Source organism: Carettochelys insculpta, chromosome 2 (genome assembly GCF_033958435.1).
Source record: "Carettochelys insculpta isolate YL-2023 chromosome 2, ASM3395843v1, whole genome shotgun sequence".
NCBI lineage: Eukaryota > Metazoa > Chordata > Testudines > Carettochelyidae > Carettochelys > Carettochelys insculpta.
In genome coordinates, this window is record NC_134138.1 from 64982102 (window position 1) to 65006928 (window position 24827).

The 24827-nt window shown below is 40.8% G+C and overlaps 1 protein-coding gene across 2 annotated transcripts in view; it reads left to right on the forward strand.

Moving 5' to 3' along the window:
• Positions 1-24827, forward strand: part of NCOA2 (nuclear receptor coactivator 2) — a 271933-nt gene that overhangs the window by 204737 nt on the left and 42369 nt on the right. For both annotated transcript variants that reach the window (XM_074987101.1, XM_074987102.1), the window contains 5 exons: positions 1230-1415; positions 2377-2478; positions 2579-2719; positions 10117-10264; positions 13146-14415. In XM_074987101.1, coding sequence (XP_074843202.1) covers positions 1230-1415; positions 2377-2478; positions 2579-2719; positions 10117-10264; positions 13146-14415 — 1847 coding nt within the window. The remainder of the gene's footprint in view (positions 1-1229; positions 1416-2376; positions 2479-2578; positions 2720-10116; positions 10265-13145; positions 14416-24827) is intronic.

A 24827-nucleotide genomic window follows, 5' to 3' on the forward strand; every position in this document is an offset into this window, starting at 1 on the left:
CTACAAGGAAGAGAGGACATTTTACAAGAGAAGGACAGAAACTGCTTTGTGCTAGATGTTTTATTTCATTATATTTATTTTCCCAACACTTATACTGTTATTTTTTTTAAATTGTTTGTATGAGTTGCAGCTATTGCTCTGTTTGTTTATGCTTTATTTCTACTCACTTGTAATATGTTGCCCTTTTTTTGGTACTACCTTTATATGCATGTATTTTTACTCACCATAGCTTAGATAATATTTCATTTCTGTTCATTGTAACGTCGTGCGGTTGTCATAACTACTTTTTTTAAAATAAAAATTAAAGAATAGGAAAATATGAAGCATTTTTGAGTGGCTAAGAAACATAAGTCACTGTGTTGTTGTTGTTGTTATCAGCCTTTCCTGTGCCTTCTCCATTTATTTATTTCTTTTTACAAAGAGCTGATCAGGAGTCTGCATGGTGGCATTCTAAAAATGGCCTCTTTAGCACCTTATGGAGTGTTAGAATAATTTGCTGTGACTTTTGTTCAGTACCTATATTTATGCATCCTAGATTTTGTTTCCTTTTTTTACTTCCCTTAAGCACTCTGTGAAAGGTTTTAATTTTTATCCACCATTGCACCCAGGTCATCCTCCTACAGTGTTCTACATTGCAGCTGAGGATGCTTGTGTTCATTTGTGTCTATCCTCCTTGCCTGGCATTTCTGTGCACCAAATGTTAACTCCTTATCTGCCAATGTTCCTACTGTGCCCAGTACATTTTGAATGATCCTGCTCTTCTCCTTTGTATTAACCAGCCCACTCCCAGATGTGCACTGGCAAGCATATTATCTTAGTGCAGACAGTTTCTTCTGGCTTTTGGCAGATAGAGTTAACCTAATGTGTGCACTGTCAGATGGCTAAGTCAGAGAATTGATCAGGGCGCTCTCTCCCTTTACGGGGTGCAGATATTTAGAACTTGGGCCTTTCTGTCCGTTCCCTTTTTAAGCTGTTTACCCAAGGAAAGACAAGGTAGCTGAACAAACTAGAGACTATGTGTGAGTTGCTTAAGTGATGAGGATGAAATTATTTTATACCAGCTGGACAGAACTCTAACATCAAAATTGAGGGTTTTTTTTAATAAACGAGATTGTTTTCTCCAGTTTACAAAGCACCATAATTAATTGTCTATACATGTGTACTCTGGATGGCTGTTAGGAATGACTGCTTCTGAGACTAATCTCATTATATAAACTTTCTTTGCTCAGTGAATGGGGGACCTTGGTCTGGTGAAACCCCTAGACGCAACAGTCATACCTTTAATTGTCGGATGCTGGTAAAACCTTTAACTGATGCTGAAGAAGGCCCTGATAACCAGGAAGCATATCAGAAATATGAAACTATGCAGTGCTTTGCTGTTTCTCAACCAAAGTCCATCAAGGAAGATGGTGAAGGTAAATGGTGCATACTTCAATTTTGCTTATTTTGATGGTGTCTCTGCCTTCCAGGCCTATGCCAAAAAGTACAGCTCAGTAGCTGCAGTGAAATCAAAATGAAGTGGTTTCCTTGTATAGTAATCATAAACAGAAGATAGGCCAGCTTTCTCTTTTGCTTTAACCTGTTTAATTTTCTCTTAATTTGCATTACATATGCTGGCTTTCACACAGTTGAGACACACCAATATAAACTGGGAGAAATTTGTATTTCATGCACTAGATTTACACCAGTGTAATTGCAAGAAGCATTTGTCTTATTGCCAGCAAAATTTTGTTAGGCAATTTTTGAGTAGCCAGTACGTCTTGTGGTTCAGCATTTCCTTCATTATTTACTCCATCAGTTAAATTTTCTCAGCTGCATTTTGAACAGCGTGGCTAATTGTGAAATTTCCTTCTCAAGAAGCACAAGTTCTTTAGATAGCTTTGAATAAATGTGAATTAGAAACTGTAAACATGTATATAATGTTCAGGAATTTTGTTCTTTATACATACAATATACCGTTTTCTGTTAAATATTTTTAATCTGCGCATATACCCATGCATCATACACATGCAAATCAATGCAGCAGTTTCTTGCATATGCCATCAGTTATGAAACTTAGGCTGTTCTCAAGACAAAGAAAATTAAAGAGAAAAATTTACATGAATGCAATGTTATGACTGATGTAGATAAATATCCACAAAGAATCCTCACAGAGGTTTTCTTTAGAAAACCTCCCAGTCTGTGACTTTCAGTGCAGGTGAGGATAACGTAGACCATATCGATGTTCTTAATTCCTAGCTTTCATGTGTACTAAGCCTGTTAGGTTTAATCCAAAAATGCAATGATATATTTATTTTCTGCTCTTTAAAAAAAAAACTTTCCATACATTTGGTTCCCTTTGTCAAAAAATACTGAAGTAATATTCTTTTGTTCAAGATTTGCAGTCTTGCTTGATTTGTGTGGCAAGAAGAGTTCCAATGAAGGAAAGGCCAGTTCCTCCCTCGTCAGAGAGCTTTTCTACTCGCCAAGATCTGCAAGGTATTGTGAAAACAGTTTTGAGAAGTTGGTCCGGTTGTTTGTTTTGGTTGGTTGGTTGTTTTGGTTAGAGAATTGCTAACAACTGTTTTATTTAACTCAGGCAAGATAACTTCACTAGACACTAGCACCATGCGAGCAGCCATGAAACCTGGCTGGGAGGATTTGGTGAGAAGATGCATTCAAAGATTCCATGCACAGCATGAAGGAGAGATATCTTTTGCAAAGAGGCATCATCAGGAAGGTAGGTTTATATTTCCATGTTTTCTGTATTTAAACTGTTTGCTGCTTTGAGGTTTGGTCATGCTCTCTTTACATTACATCCATATGGCATAATTAAAGGATGTTGAAACCCTCACTGCCTCTAGAGAACAATGTCCATAATGAGTCGAAAAGGCAACTTATCTCTAGGGAGATCTTGCATCACTTTTCTGTCTCAATCTTACTGTTCTTGTTACTAACCAGGACAGTGATAGTGATGCTGAGATGTTAAGGGAGATTAGAGAGGCTATCAAAGTAAAAAATTCAGTAATAATAGGGGATTTCAATTATCCCCATATTGACTGGGTACATGTCACCTCAGGACGGGATTCAGAGATAAAATTTCTCGATGCCTTAAATGACTGCTTCTTGGAGCAGCTGGTACAGGAACCCACAAGGGGAGAGGCAATTCTCGATCTAGTACTGACTGGAATGCAGGATCTGGTCGAAGAAGTAACTATTGCAGAACCGCTTGGAAATAGTGACCATAATATAATAATGTTTAATATTACTGTGTTGGGAAGAACACCGCAACAGTCCAACACTTTGGCATTTAATTTCAAAAAGGAGAATTATACAAAAATGAGGAGGTTAGTTAAACAGAAATTAAAAGGTAGAGTAACTAAAGTAAAATCCCTGCAGGCTGCATGGAAACTTTTCAAGGACACCATATTAGAGGCCCAACTTAAATGTATACCCCAAATTAAAAAACTCAGTAAGAGACCTAAAAAAGAGCCACCGTGGCTTAACAACCATGTAAAAGAGGCAGTGAGAGTTAAAAAAGCATCCTTTAAAAAGTGGAAGTCAAATCCTAGTGAGGAAAATAGAAAGGAATATAAACACTGCCAAATTAAGTGTAAGAATGTAATAAGAAAAGCCAAAAAAGATTTTGAGGAACAGTTAGCCATAAATTCAGAAAACAATAGTAAAATGTTTTTTTAAGTACATTAGAAGCAGGAAGCCCACTAAAAAAGCAGTGGGACCCCTGGACGATAGAGATATAAAAGGAGCATTCAAGGAAGATAATGCCATTGCAGAGAAACTAAATGGTTTCTTTGCTTCAGTCTTCACAGCTGAGGATATTACAGAGGTTCCCAAATCTGAGCAACTGTCCCAGATTGAAGTGTCACTAGAAGAGGTTTTGGAACTAATTGATAAGCTAAACAGTAACAAGTCTCCAGGACCACATGGCATTCACCCAAGGGTTCTGAAAGAACTCAAATGTGAAATTGCAGAGCTATTAATGGTGGTTTGTAACCTATCCTTTTAAATCAGCTTCGGTACCCAATGACTGGAAGACAGCTAACATAATGCCAATATTTAAAAAGGGCTCTCGAGGAGACCCTGGCAATTACAGACAGGTAAGTCTAATGTCAGTACCCGGCAAATTAGTAGAAACAATAGTAAAGAATAAAATTGTTAGACACACAGAAGAACATGATTTGCTGGGCAAAAGTCAACATGGTTTCTGTAAAGGGAAGTCGTGTCTTACTAATCTATTAGAGTTCTTTGAAGGGGTCAACAAACATGCAGACAGGGGGGATCCAGTGGACATAACATACTTAGATTTCGAGAAAGCCTTTCACAAGGTCCCTCACCACAGGCTCTTATGTAAATTAGGTGGTCATGGGATAGGAGGAAAGATCCTTCCATGGATTGGAAACTGGCGAAAAGACAGGAAACAAAGGGTAGGAATAAATGGTAGATTTTCACAATGGAGTGGGGTAACTAGTGGTGTTCCCCAAGGGTCAGTCCTGGGACCAATCCTGTTCAACTTGTTCATCAGTGATCTAGATAAAGGGGTAAGCAGTGAGGTGGCAAAGTTTGCAGATGGTACCAAGCTGTTCAGGGTAGTCAAAACCAAAGTAGATTGTGAAGAACTTCAAAATGATCTCAGCAAACTGAGTGATTGGGCAGCAAAATGGCAAATGAAATTTAATGTGGGTAAGTGTAAGGTAATGCACATTGGGAAAAATAACCCCAATTATACAGACAATGTGATGGGGGCAAATTTAGATACAACGTATCAGGAAAGGGATCGTGGAATTATAGAGGATAGTTCTCTGAAAACATCGACGCAGTGTGCAGCGGCAGTTAGTAAAGCAAATAGGATGTTAGGAATTATTAAAAAAGGGATAGAGAATAAGACGAAGACTATCATACTTCCCCTATATAAAACTATGGTACGCCCACATCTTGAGTACTGCGTGCAGATGTGGTCTTCTCACCTCAAAAATGATATACTGGCATTAGAAAAAGTTCAGAAAAGGGCAACTAAAATGCTTAAGGGTTTGGAAGGGGTCCCATGTGAGGAGAGGCTAGAGAGACTGGGACTTTTCAGTCTAGAAAAGAGGAGATTGAGGGGCGATGTGATCGAGGTATACAAAATCATGAATGGTGTAGAGAAAGTGAATATTGGAAAGTTATTTACTTGTTCCCATAATATAAGAACTAGAGGACACCAAATGAAATTAATGGGTAGTAGGTTCAAAACTAATAAAAGAAATTTTTTCTTCACACAGCGCACAGTCAACCTGTGGAACTCCTTGCTGGAGGAGGCTGTGAAGGCCAGCACTCGAACAGAGTTTAAAAAAGAGCTTGATAAATTTTTGGAGGTTAGGTCCATAAATGGCTATTAGCCAAGGGTAAAGTATGGTGCCCCCAGCCTTTAGTCAAAGGCTGGAGACAGATGGCAGGAGACAAATCACTTGATCATTGTCTTCGGTTCACCTCCTCTGGGGCACCTGGCACTGGCTACTGTCGGCAGACAGGATACTGGGCTAGATGGACCTTTGGTCTGACCCAGTATGGCCGTTCTTATGGTGTGACACGTAAAAAGACATGCTTGTAACTCATCAGCCATCTTTGCTTAAATGTTCAGATCATTGCAAGTGTCTTAAATAGAGAAATCGGCTCGGGGGAAGCAGGGCTTACCGAAAACTCGTTATTTAACAATCCTGTCAACTTACATATTAGAGTGCACTGAGATAATTCAAAGCCCTAATTCCGCTTCTCTGCAAAAATGAATTTTCACTATTAAAATCTGCTATAGAATACTTGGTTGTGACATGCTGGAGCTGCAGCACTGATTGAGAATGTCAGCTGTGGCATGCTGTACTGCACTGAAGGCAGACAACCAGTGAGTAGATGTTCTAGAATGGGTTGGCCAACCCGTGGCTCTTGAGCTGCATGCAACTCTATGAGCAATGAAATGCAGCTCCTGCTCAGAGCCGTGCACCAGGAGTACTTACCGCTGCTCTACGCACATACCCCAGCACTTGGAGGGAAAAATGCATGGTGGTACCAGCTCCAATGAGTGTCAGGCGTTGGGTTAGAGAGGGGTGCAGGGGAAGGCCTGTGGGGGCCTGGCTCTGGGAGAAGGGTGTGGGATTGGGTTAGAACGGGGCAGGTGGGAGTGCCTGGCTGTGGAGGAGGGGAGGGGGATTGGGTTAGAACAGGGAGCTAGGGGGTGCCTGGCTATGGAGAAGGGGAAGGGATTGGGTTAGAACAGGGAGCTAGGGGGTGCCTGGCTATGGAGGAGGGGGAGGGCATTGAGCCACTTATTATAATTTCCTTTTATCTAGATAGATAGGTAGAGAAAAATATATATATAATACGTAGCTCTTTGCACTCTATCCACAGCTATTTTAGCTCTTAATCTCTAACTGGTTGGCCACCCCCATTCTAGAACACTGTGCTGGCACATTCACACAGTCTAGGATGTAGATAATAAGGGAGATAGTATACAGGATAGTGTAGGGTACTGGAAGGTCTTCCAATGTGTTTCTTAGGATGCCAGGATTTTATTTTTTTATTCAGACATCATCTACACTAGCTTTAACGATGGACCCAAGTACTGATTGCTTATGTTGAGTACCTGATTAAGGCCATCAGAATTTGGCTCCAAATTTGATGTACAAGATTTAAACAAAGCCTATATTTAACAGTCTGTATGGCATGTGGTTTCACAAGATGTGCATTTAACAAATATTCCAGTCTACAGCATATTGTCTAGGCCGGGGTCTGCAACTGAAATAGCTAGAAGAGCCATTTTTTCAAATTCAGTTACAAAATCTATCTTTCAAGAGCCGCAGTACATGTGAACAGGAGACAGTCCTTAATAAATAACGTCAAACCATACTTTTTATCACCCGTGTTTTAAGAACAGCACACACACAATGATTTGTACCCGTTAGAAAGTTTTTGTTACTTTCACCTCTGGGTCGGAGAACAAATGAGGACAAGGAGAATGCTGCACATGGGGATAAGCCCTTAAGCAGAAGGGAGCAATGTTCATATCAACCCTCCCCTCTCCGCCATCACGAGGCTCTACTCCCCTTGGCCCATAAACCCTCCCCTCATCTCCAGACTTTATCCACCTCAGCTCCCACATCCATTCCCCTGTCCCCTAAGCTTTAGCCCTCCTCATCCCACAAACCTGCCCCCCCAAACCCCAGGCTGAACCCCTCTCAGCCTCAAACTGCACCCCCTCCCCGCTATCCCCAGGATTAATTCACCTCAGCCAACAAGCTCCTCTGTGTGTGCTGCTCCTGCTCTGCCATGGCCGCTGCCGCCTTTTTCTCAGCGGGGCTGTGCAGCTCCAGCAGGGGGAGACTCAGCTGCCCCTCCCCCCAGTTCTCCTGGGGACTCAGCGCTTCCCCCACCTGCAGTGCAGATGGCTCCCTGCCCTGCAGCTGCTTAAATAAAGGAACTAAATGTAATTGCTTTAACGGGTGGATCCCTCCAGCCACCATGCCAGCCATTAAACCAATTACATTTAGTTCCATTGTGTCAGTGGCAGCAGGGCTCAGAGCTGCAAGAGGAGTTAGTGGCGGCAGCACCTGAAGCCGCCACTGACTCCTTTAAAGAACCGCATGCAGCTCTGGAGCCGCAGGTTGCCGACCCTTGGTCTAGGCATACTGGGAATGTAGCTGGAGTCTTAGGCCTAGATGCTGCATGGGTGAGTAAATAAGTAAGCATTTGGTTTCCACTGACTGCTGCATCACTCTGATTCCCTTTTAAAGTCACCAACTTCTCCATAACTAAGCTTGCAAATTAAATGCAAGTGGTTTAATGGTGTCAGCAATTCAAACCACAAAGGACGTGGGTGAAAACACTGTGTACTAACTCTTCTGGAGTATAACATAGAAGCTGCTGAACACTTCACAACAATATTAAGCAACAGTTTTGGATGGCAAAGGGAAGAATATAATATCTAGTAAAAACTGCTGTGAAGATTTAAATAGAATAACTCAAGCATCTTCTTAACTGTCCAATCTCCCTCTCGTTGGGTTGAGGAGAAAGATGCTGACTCCAAGGCACTTTTCTGATTTCCTTGTATCCCTTTCATCTTCCTCTCCTCCTCCCACTTAGACTTCATCAGGTCACAGATTTGCTGATGTGTGGGGACAGAGCAAAAGAGGTAGTCTTGGAGAATACTCGGTGTGGATACACCTTTGGTAATCGTCAGAAAAAAGGAACTGTGGATAAAGAATCAGAAATGCAAGTTTTCAAACTGATTCTTAGTGACAAATGCTACATGTGGCTACTTTGGTTGAAATGTACTCTTTTATTAGCTGAAATGAGAAACAAGGCATTTCTGGAAAAGGTCTTATTTGCTTAAAGAATTAGTTAGAAAAATAACGTAAGTAGTCCTTTCACATTTATCCTGCTGGTATGAAGTGCTGGAATTTCCTGGTGTGGTATTTTCTTGTGCTGCTAGGGCTGTGAGCTCCGGACCTTGTGGTGTCCAAAGGTTAAATTAAAACAATGACATACCTTACAGTGAAATTCTGCTTTGCATTGTTTTATAGTAGTAGGCTTATGTTTTTTCTTTACATTTTGACTCTGGAAAAGCTGCCCTGGTTGTTTAACTTGTGTTTCCTGTTTTCTCACTGCCAAAATAATACTTTCAAACCTTGCAGCACAATATATAAGAACAGCGTGGGGGCAGGGAAGGAAGACGGTCACACCAGTGTAACAAGTCTGAAGAAACTCTTGTAGCACTGCGTTAGGGAGTAATAAAGTGCCTCTTGGAAAACTGTGCTTGAAACTAATCACTTCTGTGGGACAGTGAAAGTTAAAAATATAGAAGAAGAAAAAAATCAGGGATTGGAAGCTACTGTTGTTAATAATAATAAAAAACTTGGAAAACTCCTGTTTGTATCAAAGCAAACCAGCAGTCATGCAGCCCTTGAAAGACTAACAAAATGATTTATTATGTGATGAGCTTTTGTGGGACAGACCCACTTCTTCATATCTAACGTGTGGGAGAAAGAGAGAGGAAATTAAACACCATCTGGATTTAGTTCCATAATCTAGTCTAGGCGCTCTTTGACTAATAAGTTTTATGGTACAGAAATGTTTAAAAAATTCTAGGGAAATAAGCAATTAAAGGGTAGGCATTTGAACATTGCCTGATATTTGCTACGGAAGTGTAGGAGCTTTGAGATTGTGCATGAGAATCACAAGTTGGAACTGACTGATCTAGTTTCACTATCTAAAGGCTAAAATGTAAGCTAGCAGTATAAATACTTAGATTTTTATATTTAAAAGCATTTCTGTTTTAATTAGAAGTGGCCCATAAATAAAAACCTGAATTTGGTGACATTCAGGTCTAGATTCAAACATAACAGCCTTGGCATATCTCTGTGTGATAGCTCAGATCAAAACCCTAAATCTAAACAACACCAACATTAGAGAAGATTGTCTTAGACTCACCTTTAGTTTTAATAACTCATATAAGAAATTTCATCTTATGCTTGGGGGCAGGGGCTTAATGCTTGCTTTTTATCTGAATAAGTAACCCTTTTAATCATACATCCACGATTTTGAGGGAACAGAAAGTATAGCTGACATGGGCTACGTAAGCCAGGAAGAAGAAGAAGCTGGACATGCAATAATAAAGGGCTGGACACCAAAGTCATTTACACAAGATGTCTTCAAGGAGAGTAGGTAGTATGCGCAGAAAACAAAGTTCCAGGAACAGCAAAAGGAATTAGACAAATATTTAAAGAAGATGTTGCATATCTGATATCTCAAAGGGGAATTGGCTTCTGGGCCTCTCTTCCACTGAAATGCATTGTGTTCCCAGGTTCTAATTTATGCTGCTTGTGTGTATTTCCTCTCTCTTTCTCTCACTCGCTCTCTCTCACTCTTTGTCAGGTATATTGCAGATTTGTTATTTCATCAGATTTGATTTCATTAACTCCTCAAAACATCTGTTTTCCTTTAACAGCCCTTACTTATGTAAAGTGAATCACACAACTCCTATTGCTCCATAAGGATGCACCCAAACAGCCGTTGCTGATGGGTGTAGGTGTGTGTGTAATCTACTTGTAGTAGGGTTCCTCGTTAATTGTGGTGTTTGCTTCCTTACAGTGCTGAGGCAAGGACTAGCATACAGTTCTGTCTATCGATTTTCCTTGTCTGATGGCACTATAGTGGCTGCCCAAACAAAGAGCAAGCTCATCCGTTCTCAGACTACTAGTGAACCTCAGCTGGTAATATCCTTGCATATGCTTCACAGGTAATGTTTGTTATTTTTAAGAAGCCTTTTCCCTTCCTTCCCACACCTGGTGACACCAACATAATGAGATTAAAGAGTTGTATAGATTGATCACGTCTCATCACCATTTCAGCTGGTCTCCCACTGGTGCTATTAAAGTGAAGTAAGAGTTGTTGAGGTCAACTCTGACAGCAAGAGACCTTAAGTTGTGCTCAGAGGATAGGCAAATAGCGTGCTGGATTTTCATCTCTAGGATTCTTGTTACATCCCAAAAAATCTGTCTTGCGCTCATGCTTTTTAATTTAACTAGTTTAGCTCCTTGTGCATTTTGTGTGATAGAAACCAGAAACTTGCCCTACCATGGCACAATTACCTCTTTAAGAAGTCCCACGTAAATTCCAGTAGTTCAGGGAGTGTCGAGGGCCTGGGCATAGCTGCGTGTGAAAGATTGCAGTGTGGTTATTAGAGCATGCTTTGGATGCGCAAAATATATCATTTGCAAGACTGGCAATTTCATCACGTGATCACATTGGTGCTTGGGATAATGATTTCATAACTGCAAACTGTGTTGCAAAATACATTAATATATTGCACCCTAATTCCAAAGTATTTCAATGAAAAAGTGAGAGATAAGTCAAAAGTATTGAATACAAGAGTAAATAGTCACTGATCCCATCACTTCCAAAATAAATTATGAATTAGGTTCTTAAAAGGCACTTGTGTATTGTGACTGTAATTCTCCTCTTAAGCTGAGTGGCCCCAAAGCTGTGCAGCTTTCCATTTAGGGCTGCAGTGTGGAGAGCTCTCTCCCCAAGCCCTGAAGCTGCTGGGGTCAGCAGGGAGGAGGCCCTCCTCACCATCCCCAATAGAGGGCCACCCAGGTAGGCCTGAGCCCCAAGACGCTAAGCCACCTACAACTCCCCGCAGCCCAGAGCATTCTCCTGCACCCAAAGCCCTATCTATGCCCCACACTAAAGCCCACACCCCCAGCCCACATCATGTGCCCCCTCCTGCATGCCAACCCCAGCCCTGAGTCCCTTCTGAAACTTAGAGACCTGTCCTGCACCCCAAAGTCCTCCCTGCCTGCTCCACACCAAAGCCCACACTCCCAGCTCAGAGCTTGTACATCATCTTGTACACTAACCTGCAGGTCGGAGTCTCTTCCTAAACCTGGCATCCCCTGCCCAACCCCAAAGCCTGTAGCCCCCAGCCAGAGCCCTTGCCCTCCAACCCTCAGACCCAGCCCTGAGCCCCTCAGACACAGCCCCACTCTAGAGTCCACACTTCCAGCCAACATCCTCATACTTCTGCACCCCAACCCTCTTTCCCAACCCTGACCCCACTCCCACATTCAGAACCCTTTGGTCCTACTCCCAGCACGTGATTTTTTGTATTTGAACCAATGTGAAAGTGGTATTGCCACACACAAGAAAATGCATTCTGCTCAGGGGTGGGAAAAATTAGAGGAAAACCTGCTATTTAGAGTTTATCATTTACTCTGCAGTTTCACTGCATCTCTATGTTACTATTTGCTTGGGGAGAATACAGCTCTAAATCTAATTCAAGCTGAAACAATTTTACAGCAATTATGGATTTGGGAATTGCACTTGCCACACTGAAAGCTGCTATTTAACAACTTGAAATGTATTTTGTGTGGATTAGTATTTCATGAACATCTGCCAAAGTTGTAAATTAAGGAAGAATTGTCAGGTCAAAAATTATACATTTTTGGGTTCGCCTACTGGGTTTTAAATATCTTGTCAGTTTACACTCTTTGTTGTTTACTTCTGTTAGGCTAATAAAAATAGCATGGCTGCAGTTCTTTCGCTGGGCAAATATTGCCAAGGAATGTTTAAATCCAAACAAAAATGCTTATATAGTAAACTTAGAAGTTCATCAACATAGTTCCATTAATATCAATAACCCAGTTGTTGGACTTTTTTTTTTTTTTTTTTGCTTGTTTTATTGTTAGTGTGTTTTCCCCCTCAAAATCTAAATTTTGATCTGAACCACCCGATGATGGTGTATGTCTAAAGTTCTGAGAGCTTGAAAAATAATCTGATTTTACAAGCTTAATTTTTACCATAGAAGAGCAAAAACCTTGCTTTCTCACAATCTAATTAAAGGCTACATTTTACTTAATGTTCTTTATTATGATTTAATTAAATGTTTTTCTAAATTTTCTCAAACACTGGTTTTTTTTTTCCTATCCTCATGTATGGTACACAAGCTTCACCTTGCACATGAAAAGACTGTCCAGAACCATGCTGGTCTCATTCGGAACTTGTTTCCAGTAGTTTTCTTGGCTCTCATACTTGGAGCAGCTTAGGCATTTCTGGCAGCTCAGCAATGTGACTTTTTAAACTTGTTTTTCATTGTGAACGTAGGGGACAAACACCACAAAAGCTGAAAGCCTATGGCAGGGCTTGTTCACAGAAGCTCAAAATTCTGGTGAACAGCTGGCCACAACTGTGCTATAAATATGTATGTTGGAGTAGTTTGTTGAAGGAGGTAAAATTTAAGAAGCTGAAGCCTCCCTTAGTTATGCGAGGTAACTTACTCTTTAGTAAAGGAAGAGATACATTGGGTATTGGGTAGTTGTAATCTATTTACTTTTATGTAATTTCTAGTTTAAGTAAGGTGTGATTTTATTTTTTTCTTTTAAACCACAGATGTATTAATTAGCGGCTGAAAAACGTACTGTGGTTGTTCATTGAAAATCACACATGTGTAGCCATGCTGGTAATTGCAGATGTCTTTTGTCAGAAGTGTTACCTTGGTTTTTAATTGCTTGTTTGCACTCAGATTTTTAAAAGAGATTTTAAACGATAACTGCAACTTGTAAGATTTCTTTTGTTTTCACTAACAGACTGTTTCCCCCCCACTTCCCTTTGCGGTACAGAGAACAAAATGTCTGTGGAATGAGCCAGGATTTGACTGGACAAGCAATGGGGAAGACATTGAACCCAATTAGCTCCAGCAGCCCTGCCCATCAGACCATGTGCGGTGGGAATCTGGGTCAGGATATGACCATCAGTAGCAATATAAATTTTGCCACCAATGGCCCAAAGGAACATATGGGCATGCCAGCAGGCAGGTTTAGTGGTTCAGGGGGAATGAACCATGTGTCAAGCATACAAGCATCCACTCCTCAGGGTAGTAACTATGCACTAAAAATGAACAGCCCCTCACAAAGCAGCCCAGGCATGAACCCAGGGCAGCCAAATTCTATGCTTTCACCAAGGCATCGTTTGAGTCCTGGAGGGGTAGGAAGTCCTAGAATTCCACCCAGTCAGTTTTCCCCTGCAGGAAGCTTGCATTCACCTGTGGGAGTTTGCAGCAGCACAGGAAATAGCCATAGTTACACCAACAGCTCCCTAAATGCACTTCAAGCCCTCAGCGAGGGTCATGGAGTTACTCTAGGGTCATCGTTGGCTTCACCTGACCTAAAAATGGGTAATTTACAAAATTCCCCTGTTAATATGAATCCTCCCCAGCTGAGCAAGATGGGTAGCCTGGATGCTAAAGACTGTTTTGGACTTTACGGGGAGCAATCAGAAGGTACAACTGGACAAGCAGAGAGCAGCTGCCATTCAGGAGAACAGAAAGACAGTAATGATAACAGTGTGCCTCAGGTTATCAGTGGCGAGAGGCCTGATGGACACAACAGACTGCATGAGGGCAAAAGCCAGACAAAGCTCTTACAGCTGCTGACCACCAAATCTGATCAGATGGAGCCTTCATCCTTGTCAAATACTGTGGGAGATGCAAACAAGGATTCCACTGGCGGCTTATCTGGTTCTGGCTCAGCACATGGAACCTCGCTCAAGGAGAAACATAAAATTTTGCACAGACTCTTGCAGGACAGCACTTCTCCTGTAGATTTGGCCAAGCTTACAGCAGAAGCCACAGGCAAAGAACTGAACCAGGAGTCCAATAGCACAGCTCCTGGTTCAGATATGACTGTTAAACAGGAACCAGTGAGTCCCAAGAAGAAAGAAAATGCACTACTTCGTTACTTGCTAGATAAAGATGATACTAGAGATATCGGTTTACCGGACATAACCCCAAAACTGGAGCGGGTGGACAGTAAGACAGACCCTTCCAGTAGCACAAAGCTTATAGCTATGAAGACAGAAAAGGAGGAGATGAACTTCGAGCCTAATGAACAGGTAAGAAGTCTCTTGAGTAAATTTGATAATTCGCTTTTATAAGGGTAATATTTCTGTGTAAACGGGATGTTCTAATCTAACACTTCATTCCCTGCCATGCTTTCTACAGCTCTTTTGAGAGCAGGACTCCTCACAGTGCTGACAGCCTAGTAGATAAAGCATTCTTTAACCCTGAGCTCCAACTGTGGTTCCAAATGAGGTGGTAGATCATGACCACAACTTTCGTAGGGAGAACAGATCAGTGGTGTGAAAGGTGACGTCTGCTCAGGAGAGGCTGGATAGCAAGCAGACTGAATTACAGCAGTGACCATGCAAAAGTCACATAGTAACAGCTAAGGTGCCCTGATACCTCAGCTGCTCTGCAGGAATAATGACACTGCAATAAAAAGGTATCTCATCTATACTTGGAATAGGGGGAAGCTCTGGTACCTTGGGTTAATTCTCAGGACGTTGTTTTTTCTCACATCTGGAATGAATGCTTCCCCAAAGACGTGTTCAGATTTTGCCTTACTGTTTCTTGCACCGAATGTGACCTGTATTTTGTCTTGCATCTGCTTCCTTTTTTCTACTCTGTTTCAACTCAAAAAGCTCTGAAATTCCACCACCAATTCCTTTTGTATGTTATACGATTCTCAGGGCAGGGGCCATGTCTTCCTGTGTGTGCACAGCTCCTAGCACAGCAAGATGCCAATCCTGATCAGGATTTCCAAGTGCAAATAAAAATACAGGGGAGTACATTGTAAGAGTCTGTACAAAACAGAGGGTTGACACTTGATTGGCTTCTGTAAGTGATTCATTGCCCAGAGATATTCTATAGAGGGGCAGCAGCGTGAGTCACAATCATGTCTGTTGTTTCTGCTCTGAGGAAAAAATGACGCTGTACAAAAAAAGTAAACCCCTTTAATTAATTTATTTATTTTTAAAATGGGTTATCTCAACAACAGCTCTGGTACAGGGCATTTCCTGGAGAATTAATGACTAGCTGGGGTTAATGATCCATAGCTTCAGCCTGCGCCATCAGCTCTCCCAGCTGGTCATTAATCCCTAGGCAGTGCTTTGCACCTCAGTCTTGACTCTGGAGGTCAGTTCAGAAATGATGTGGAAGTGCATGACTCTCAAATCCATGTCGTCTTCCATTACGGTGTTCATTTTTAAGGGATGCTTAGGCTTGGGGTTGCTTGCTGTAGAGTTCCCCACCTGATTTTGGTGCTGGTTGGGGGCTAGACAACGTTCTAAGCTAGGCCTAAACCACCACACACTATCAGCTGTCAGCAGATTCTAACTAATAGGTAGTTCTAGAGCGAAGGCAATGATCTTGGAACACAACAGCTAAATGTGCTATTACAGCAGGACAACATCCTACTGTTCAGAGCACACACAACTAAGCATTTCCAAAGCTGCCTTTATTTCTTTTGCTTGGATAAGTCTTGACAGCTGCTACCATCCCTGAGGGATGACTGTAATTTTTCAATCCTTCGTACCCTTCAGGAGGGAAACTGAGCCAAATTATACTAATTTCTTTAGTGATTATTCCTCAGGCCTGGATGTTAATGCAGTTCTCTATACAGCTAATATTCTGTAATGTCTTAGATATAGCTAGAGTGGGAGCAATCGGATTCTAAATGAGAACTTAATCCTTCATTAGGTTAGAAAAATCATGGATGTGCAGAATGTTAAAAACAAACTGACAACAATAACCCACTTCAAATGTACCAAACTAAATTCTGGTCTTAGGTATCCCAGTGGAAATATGGCGTTATTGACTGAGGTCAATGGAATTATGTAAGATTTACACTGGGCTGTATGTAAGAGCTCAGTTTGGCCTTCCAACTAGCACAAGAATATACTCACAGGAAGTATTATTTGAGTGTTCATGCCTGGTTCCCTTCAAAGGGTACAGTCATGGCTCCTGGTTGCTCTCCTTCCCAGTAATTAAAATTTTCACTTTCATATTCTAGTGATGAATGCATATGTTTTATGGAGAGGTAATTGCTTATACACTTGTGGTAGGGATACACTAAATTTAAAAGTGTAAATATACAAACCTTCAGTGACAAAATATAAGTATCAGCATTGCCAATCCCAAGCATTCAAAAATATATGCAGCTCCAAATACTCTTGAGACTTTTAAAAATAACAAATTTAGGATTATTTCCCCCCTTTTGGTTTTTCAGCCTACCGTAAGTGTGTTTTCAAGCTCTTCTCCACAACCACAGGGGCTAGAAACTTTTTTTTTAAAAATGAAAGCTGAGATTCTCAGTCATGTGACTATCAGAGCTGAGGTTGTAAGAAAAAACACCGAATGTTGCAAGACTCATGAAAAAATCATGAGAGTTGACAATACCAAAATTTAATTGAGTGGCAAATAAGGAGATGTCAAAAATATCCTGAATGGCAGCAGTGGTTTTGTAAGAAGACCAAATCCCTGAAGATACGTTTAAAAGAAAAAGTAATTTCAAAACCTTACTGCAGACTCAGTGAAACCTTGACTAGCATAATGAAATCTGACACAGAGTAGAAAAGGAAGTGTTGATGAGTATAGAATAATGTAACCATTTATCTAATTGAAAGCCAGTACCCTTTATAAATAACCACTTTACTCCAATTACAAAATCACTGAAAATATTTTAGCATCAAAAACTTTTCAGCTTTGGAAAACAGTTTCCCACAGGAAGCACTCATTATCTAAATTTAGATCAAAGCTGGAACTATTTAATACAAGACTAGGACACAGACTGTTGTTCTAAATTCTTCCATCCTCCTGTGTCGTTTCCCTCCTCCCTCCCCCCCACCCTTTTATATAAAAACTAGCTTTGTGCTTGCGTTACCTACTGTGCAGGTTTATTTAAGGCTTTCCCCCCAAAGGGATGTTGTATTTTTAAATAATTAGTCATTTCAGTGTGCAGTGTCACTGGAAGTTTTAAAGCAAACTTATAATGGAGTGGATTCAGGGTAAGGGGGAAGCGTTGTGTTCTGAGGCAAAAAGAGCCATTACGTTTTCTCCTTTTATTTTTGGTGTAACACTTTCTGAACAGGAAATGCTTTGAAGTGTGCCACCATACTAAAAATAGCATTCTTCTAGGTAGTGTGTTTAAACATATACTTTTACTGAGCCCAGCAACTGACAGGAAACGTCTCTCAAATAGTGGAGAATGTTTCCAGTGTCTATATTTCATTTTCCGCCTCAGTGTGATGATGATGATCTTACTCAGATGCTATTAAGTGCCTGCAATTGCAGTTTAAATCATTATGGGAGATGAGTAAAACATGAAGATTTTTTTCGAAAACAAAAGGTTTTCATAAGACATTCTTATTATCACATAGTAAGCTTAAGTGTTCATACAGTTCTGTAGTTTCTGCTATTAGGTAAGACACAAATACACAGCATACAAAGTGAAGGTCCAAATCTGGAGCAAAGTAGACAGAAATATCCTGTGAGTTGTAGGACCTATATACCCGACACAGATGAACTAAAGTTTTAAATTATGCAAATGTCAAAATGTGAACACTTTTCCACAAAAAAGAAAAGGGAATGAAAATGGAAATGTTATAGTTTGGGTACATGAACAATATTTCCATAATCTGTGATAAAAAACAAAACAGTTTTATTAGCAATTTTGCTTATATCAGAAATAGTGCTAAATTCTTCAATGTTTATTTTGGTGTTTGTTTCATATTTAGCTTATTGAGTCCTTCAGATAATGTGAGAACAATATTTAAAAACTACAAATGAGTTAAAACAGCTGTGAATTACATCTATATGTGTGTGTGGCTAAAACTGCTCATTACAAATCTTTGATGAGCCCCTGAAAAATAGGATGATCAAATAATGCCTATTTGCTATTGTAACTAAATATGCACACATCTTCAAATATTGTTTTAAGACTCTCAGGCTCTCTCTACATGACAAAAATAACTTCAAAGTTGCTTCCTTTGAAGTTGAGCATCTACACACACCCTACTTTGAAGTTAAACTTCGACGTAGGACACTACTACCTTCCTGGACACGTAGTAAGGACTTGGAAGCTGGGCTCACTGACTTCGAAATTAACTTCTTAGAAGAAAACGTGCTTAGCCTCTCTGCTGGCTACTTCAAAGTAATGCCGAACTTTGAAGTTAGTTCCTAGTGTAGATGCACCCTCAGTGTTCTTCAATAAAAATGTATTTTTTTTTCTAGATGCTCAGTGTGCTTTGCATTTATAAGATACCTTTCCAGATATATCCTCCAAGTGTTTTCAAAAAGAAGAAAATGAGGCACGCCAGAATGAAGAGGTTTTTCCAGGGTCACACAGTAAACCACTGACATACATAGAAGGGGATAGAAAACAAGTCTTCTGATTTTGGAGACCCCCTGTTTTAATAAGTGCCTCTTTCTCTGCTCATGCTAATCAGCTAAAATTATTTGTCTGTCTTTCTAGAGATACTATTGTACTTATGCAGTCTCCATCACTAGTATCAGAAAAACTCACAAAGATGAACAAGGTGATCACAAGATTTCATAAGGGATTGCATGGGAAGTCCATGGCAGGGCCTAGAAGTGAAGCCAGTGTTTGAGTCTCGGTCCTCTTCCTCAACCAAAATCATCCTTCCTGTTCTCTGCTGCAGCTATTGAACGTTTGCTTCAGTTTCCAACTTTTAAATTTTTAATGGGAGTCTCTCCTCTCTCCCTGTTACTTAAGGCTTTGAAAATCTATTTCTACCTTTATTTAAGGTCATTCTTTTGGTAGGGTGTGAATTATAAGGGATTGGGTTAAAACAGATTACCATGCCACAGCTAGAAAGATGACAACAAACCTGACATAGGATTTAAGGACAGGTGGTGTCAGTACTATACAATTGTGATCCTGTCACAATGTAGAGCTCCAGGCACAATATCTGTATGAAAAAATTATACTGTTTTTACTGTAATCTAAGAAAACCATCAACGAAACGTAAATATTTTCAGTGGCAGTATATGTGCTTCTCTTCCTGCTTGATCCTGCACTTATGATTATAGGCCTATGAATAGTCTGTGCCCGTAGAAAGGATTCTGAGAGACTAGGATTGCAGATAGAAGAGCATATAGCAGATGATGAGCAACTGGGGTTCAGAAAAGATAGAAGTACCATACAGCAGATATTGGCACTGAGACTGATAGCAGAGAAAGGTCGACGAAAGAACAAGAATGTATACGCTTGCTTCATCAATTTTTCAAAAGGCATTTAACAGTATAGATCAGAAAGTTACTTGGATGGTTTTGGAGTCGTACGTAGTGGATAGCAGACTGATCTGGTTGTTGAAGGATATCAATGACAATGCAGAGGCAGTGGTGAGAACATGCAGGGAGTTGAGAAGTTGGTTTAAAACAAGTAGAGGTATGAGACAAGGAGATCCAATATCACCAAGTATCTTCATTGCACATCTGGAGAGGGTGATGGACAAGACCAAGGAAGAGGTAGAAGGGATATCTGTGCAAGGGAAAAGAATTAACACCTTGAGGTTCACGGATGATATAGTTATCATTGAGGAAGATGAGAAGCTAGCGAAAATGGTGCATGTGCTAAAAGAAAAAGGGAAGTGGTATGGATTGATTATGAACATCAAGAAAACAAAAACAATGGTATTTGGAGGTAAGGAAATAGGAAGGGAAATCAGTGTTGATGGTATCGAACTAGAAAATGTAGTGAAGTTTACGTATCTGGGGAGCAACATAACATATTATCTAGACTGTAAGAAGGAAATAGCGACTAGAATAGCAAAAGCAAGAGTGAGTTTGAAGGCAAAGGGTAAGATCTGGAAAAGCAAAGTGATTAGCTTAGGAATGAAGCTGAGCATCTTGAAAACGTGTGTATTCAGCAGCATGTTGTATGGATGTGAAACATGGGTGATAATGAAAGATTCGAACAGAAGAATATTGGCATTCGAAAGTTGTTATAGAAAGATTCTGAAAATAAAAAAAGCAGTCAAGTAGCACTTAAAGACTAGCAAAATAGTTTATTAGGTGAGCTTTCGTGGGACAGAGTGGGTCTGTCCCATGAAAGCTCACCTAATAAACTATTTTGCTAGTCTTTAAAGTGCTGCTTGACTGCTTTTTGTTTTGATAGTGTATAGACTAGCACAGCTTCCTCTCTGTTACTATTCTGAGAATAGGATGGATGCAGAAGGTGACCAATGCGGAATTATATAGAAAGATACAGCTGAAAGAGAACCTGCTGCAGAAGGTTATAAAACGGAAGCTACAACTATTGGGCATATTTGCAGAATGAACGAAAAATCAAGACCCTGGTATTTGGCATAATGGATGGTTCGAATAGGAGAGGCCAACTGTACGGAGAATGGGTAGATGATATAGTAGACTGGTGCAGAGTTAGGCTATAGAACCTGAGCCACTCTGCACTGGACAGGGAATGATGGAAAGGAATAGTGAGAGAGTCATCAGACACCCACGGGTTCTGAGCGCATGGTTATAGAAGATGATGATGATGATAGCAAGGATTGTATTGCCACACATTTTACATGGTGACTTCATGGCAGACCCAGAGGATCAAAAGATGGCAAAGATAGAAAGTGAGAGACCCAAATTTTTAATTTATCATGCCGTGACTTTTATAAGTAGGAAATGAGGTAAAAGATAAAAAGAAAAAAATACAGTAAATACTTTACTAGTCCACCAGCCGAAATAAGGTCCTGGCTCTCCTGATGGCTTCATGCTGGGACTCTTTCATGGCTAGATTTGATTGCCACACTGATCAGAAGATCAAATTGCTGAGCCTCCTGTTTCCTACTTCCAGCACACCTGGAAAGCAGTGAGGGTGAAAGCAGACAGAACATACGCATTCTGGGATACCCCTAGATACAAGTAAGATCTATTTAAAGTAACTGTTTCCGCACTAGCATTAATTAATTCAACCTTTAAAATTCGAACTTGGAATTACGCTGTATCAGAGGGTCAAGGCAAGAAAGTTGACCTTAGCAATGTTAAAATCAACCTAATGGTATTTGCAGTGGAGACAGTCACATAGGCCGAGTCTACACTACAAAAATAACTTCCAAGTGCAACTTCAATGTGAGCAACTTCAAAGTAGAGCATCTACACACACCCTACTTCCAAGTTAAACTTCTAAGTAGGGTACTACTCCGTGCCCAAGAATAAAGTAAGGACTTCAAAGTTGGGCTTCTAATTTGGAAGTAAGGGAAAATATGTGTAGACTCTTTGCTGGCTACTTCAATGTAGTGCTTAACTTCGAAGTTACTTCCTAGTGTAGACACACCTAAAGCCATACCAGATCAGACAAAAGGTCCCTCTAGCCCAGTATTCTGACAGTGGCCAATTCCTGGTGCCACAGAAGGAATTAACAGAACAGATAATAATCAAGTGATCCATCTCATTGCACATTCCTAGCTTCTGGCAAACAGAAGCTAAGAACACTGTCCCTCCCCTTCCTGGCTAAACAGCTGTTAATGGACTTATCCTCCATGAAGCCTTCTAATTCTTTTTTAAATTTTGCTATAGGCTTGGCCGTCGCAACATCCTCTGTTAAGGAGTTCCCCAAGTTGACTGTATTTCATGTGAAAAAATACTACCTGTTTGTTTGAAATCTGCTGCCTATTAATTTAATTTGGTGACCTAGTTCTTGTGTTATGAAGAGTAAACAGCACTTTATTTACTTTCTCTGCATAAGTCATGATTTTATAGACTCTATCATATTTCCAGTCTCCCTAATCATCTATTTTTCTGAGCCTTATTAATTCTCAGCCTTATTAATCTTTGCAAATCATTTTTGTTGCCTTTTACTGATATTTCTTTTTCCAATGCCAAAATATCCTCTTTTGAGATGAGGTGACTACATCTGCACGCAATGTTTTAGATGTGGGTGTACCTTGGATTTACATAGAAACAATAAGATATTCTGTCTTGAATCCTCTTCTTAATTATTCCCAATATTCTGTTTGCTTTCCTGGCTGCCGCTGCATGTTCAGTGGATGTTTTCAGAGAACGATCCACAATAACTCCAAGATTTCCCTCTTTAATGATAACAGATGATTTAGTACTCATCATTTTATACATGTAGTTGGACTTCTGTGTTACAATATGCATTACAGTAAACCCTCTATTTACGGACCTCAGGTTAGCGGACCTCAGGAACAGCAGCTGTCCCCTGTTATTCCCAAAGTCCACTGGGATCCAGAAAATCCTAAATCCATCCCTTCCCCCCCACCCCCCAAAAAGGGGGATTTACCACTGCCACCTCTGATGGGAGCTACCACATGCTTCTCCCACTGTGGTGGGTCACATACACAAGCAGACAGCGCTTGTGTACGCGCCTGGCTACTGGTAGAAGGAGTGCTTGGTGGCTCTGGCAGCAGCTCCTCCAGGTTGCAAGGTAGCCCCTCCAGCCACGCTATGGGAGGGGGGCACCTCCAGTCATGCACAGTGAGGCAGCTCTAGCCATGCACAGGAGGGCGTTTCTATCTTTGCGGCAGTGGCAGGGTCCCAGCCATGGTGGGGTCTGGCAGCTCCTCCAGCAGCAGTGGCTCTGGTGAGTGGCAGCAGTTTTGTTTTAGTTTGGTTTGGGGAGGGGACTGGAGCTGGGGGACGAGGGGCAATAAACCCTCGCATGTAGCAGACTTTCGGTGATAATGGACAACCTTCCTCCCCATTAGTCTGTTTAAATGGAGGGTTTACTCTGCCTTACGTGTATCAACAGTGAAGGTACCAAAAGACATCTGACTGTTGACAATCAGGCAGACTTGTGCATAGGTTGCAGGCAGGACTTGAAGCATTGTTATTGTAGGATTTAGCGAATGTAGAAATGCAGAAGGAAAGTGGTGCTGCAGAAGAAAGGTAAGAGAGAGAACAGAGAGAGCCAAGTTCTCTTAATTCCCTCCCCAGCTTTCATTTATGAGTGTTTGCATCTTAAGGCATGAGTTTGTTACAGTAATGAATGGGGAATACCTGGAAATCATCCCACACCACTAATTCTCCCTCCTCTTCCCACCCTCTCGCTCCCTAGTTCGTTTGTCGTCTCTGCGCCTTTTAACTTATAACCTATTTGGGAGGAGAGAGACTTTCATATTTTTTGCATGTACAACACTAAGCAAATTGTTTGTACTGGATCCAATAATTATGAAATAGTCATCTTTAAAATCTATTTTTCCTTAAAACCATAGAGTTCCCTGCAGCATGGGGGAAAAAAGCTCTCCCTGTTTTCTTTCATGTAATGGTGTGGGAAATACAATATTAGCTTCATGAATGATGAGAAGAAACTATTCCACGCAGTTCAAACCTGGCCACTAAGGAAGTAAATTAAGTACAGACTTAAAATCAGTGAAGAACCCTTTGACAATCAGCCAATGAGAGATTTTTGCACCAGTCTCTTGATGTTGGGGGCTCTTTGAGGATGGATATCAAAAGTTTATGTATGCACAAGAGGGAATATTTGGCCCTAAGAGCAACGTGCTGCTGTTCTCGGTAAAGCTGGCCTGGTCATTCTGAAACCTGCTCTCAGTTAAGTGAAAATCAAACAGTGAAACTCATTGCATTACAATAAAAAGAGGTGGATTTTTATTTAAAGAAGGCCTATGTCTTAACCCCCAAAGTAATACTCTGTCATCCTTCTGATGTTTATGAAGCCCATCCTGGCTCCCTTCATGATTCTTTCAACAGTCTCACCTTGGTCTCTAAATTCATATAAAATGCAACTTCTAAAATCAACTTCCTCGCCTGCCCTGTGTTTGTATCTCTTCATCAGCTTCCTCCATAACACACCCTAGCTTCTTCTCCACACTGTCAAAGCTCTTCAGAGCTCTGCCTTCCTTATTGATTTGCCATCTCTTATCACATTGCTCCCCACCCCCTCAGCCAGGCCAACAATGCCAGCCTTGTCCATGCTCCTGTCTGTATCTCCCAATTTCGACTCCCCCATCTTTCACACCACACCTTTTGTGTGGGTCATGCTCCCTGAACTGATCTATAAGGTGCTGGGTGGGAATTGGAGGAGGAGAGGGAAGTACATTGTGGTTCACCTCCAGGAAATGTAGGAATAAGTAATGCCCAGCCTCATAATTTGGTGAAGGAAAACTAAAGTGTAAAGTATTACATTAAGAATTGCATATAAAAGCTGTGCGTGTGTGGCTGTTTCTGTATTCCCACCTGCTTTGACTGCATTTATAGTCTCTGCTTGTATGATGCCTAGGCGTCCTAAGCCCAATAGAAGCCACCTGTACAGGCTGTTACAAAATACATCCAAAAATTCAGAACTCTTCCAGGGTGAAAATACTAAATAAGGAAATCGTAACTGTTAACAATTTTTCAAAATTTCAGTGTGTGAAGAATTTTTAACTACATGTGTTTAAAGATGGAAGAGAAGGATTTAAGCAATGCTAAAATCTGTAAAAATGGGCACCGCAAGAAAAGTGCACTGTTTAGCTCC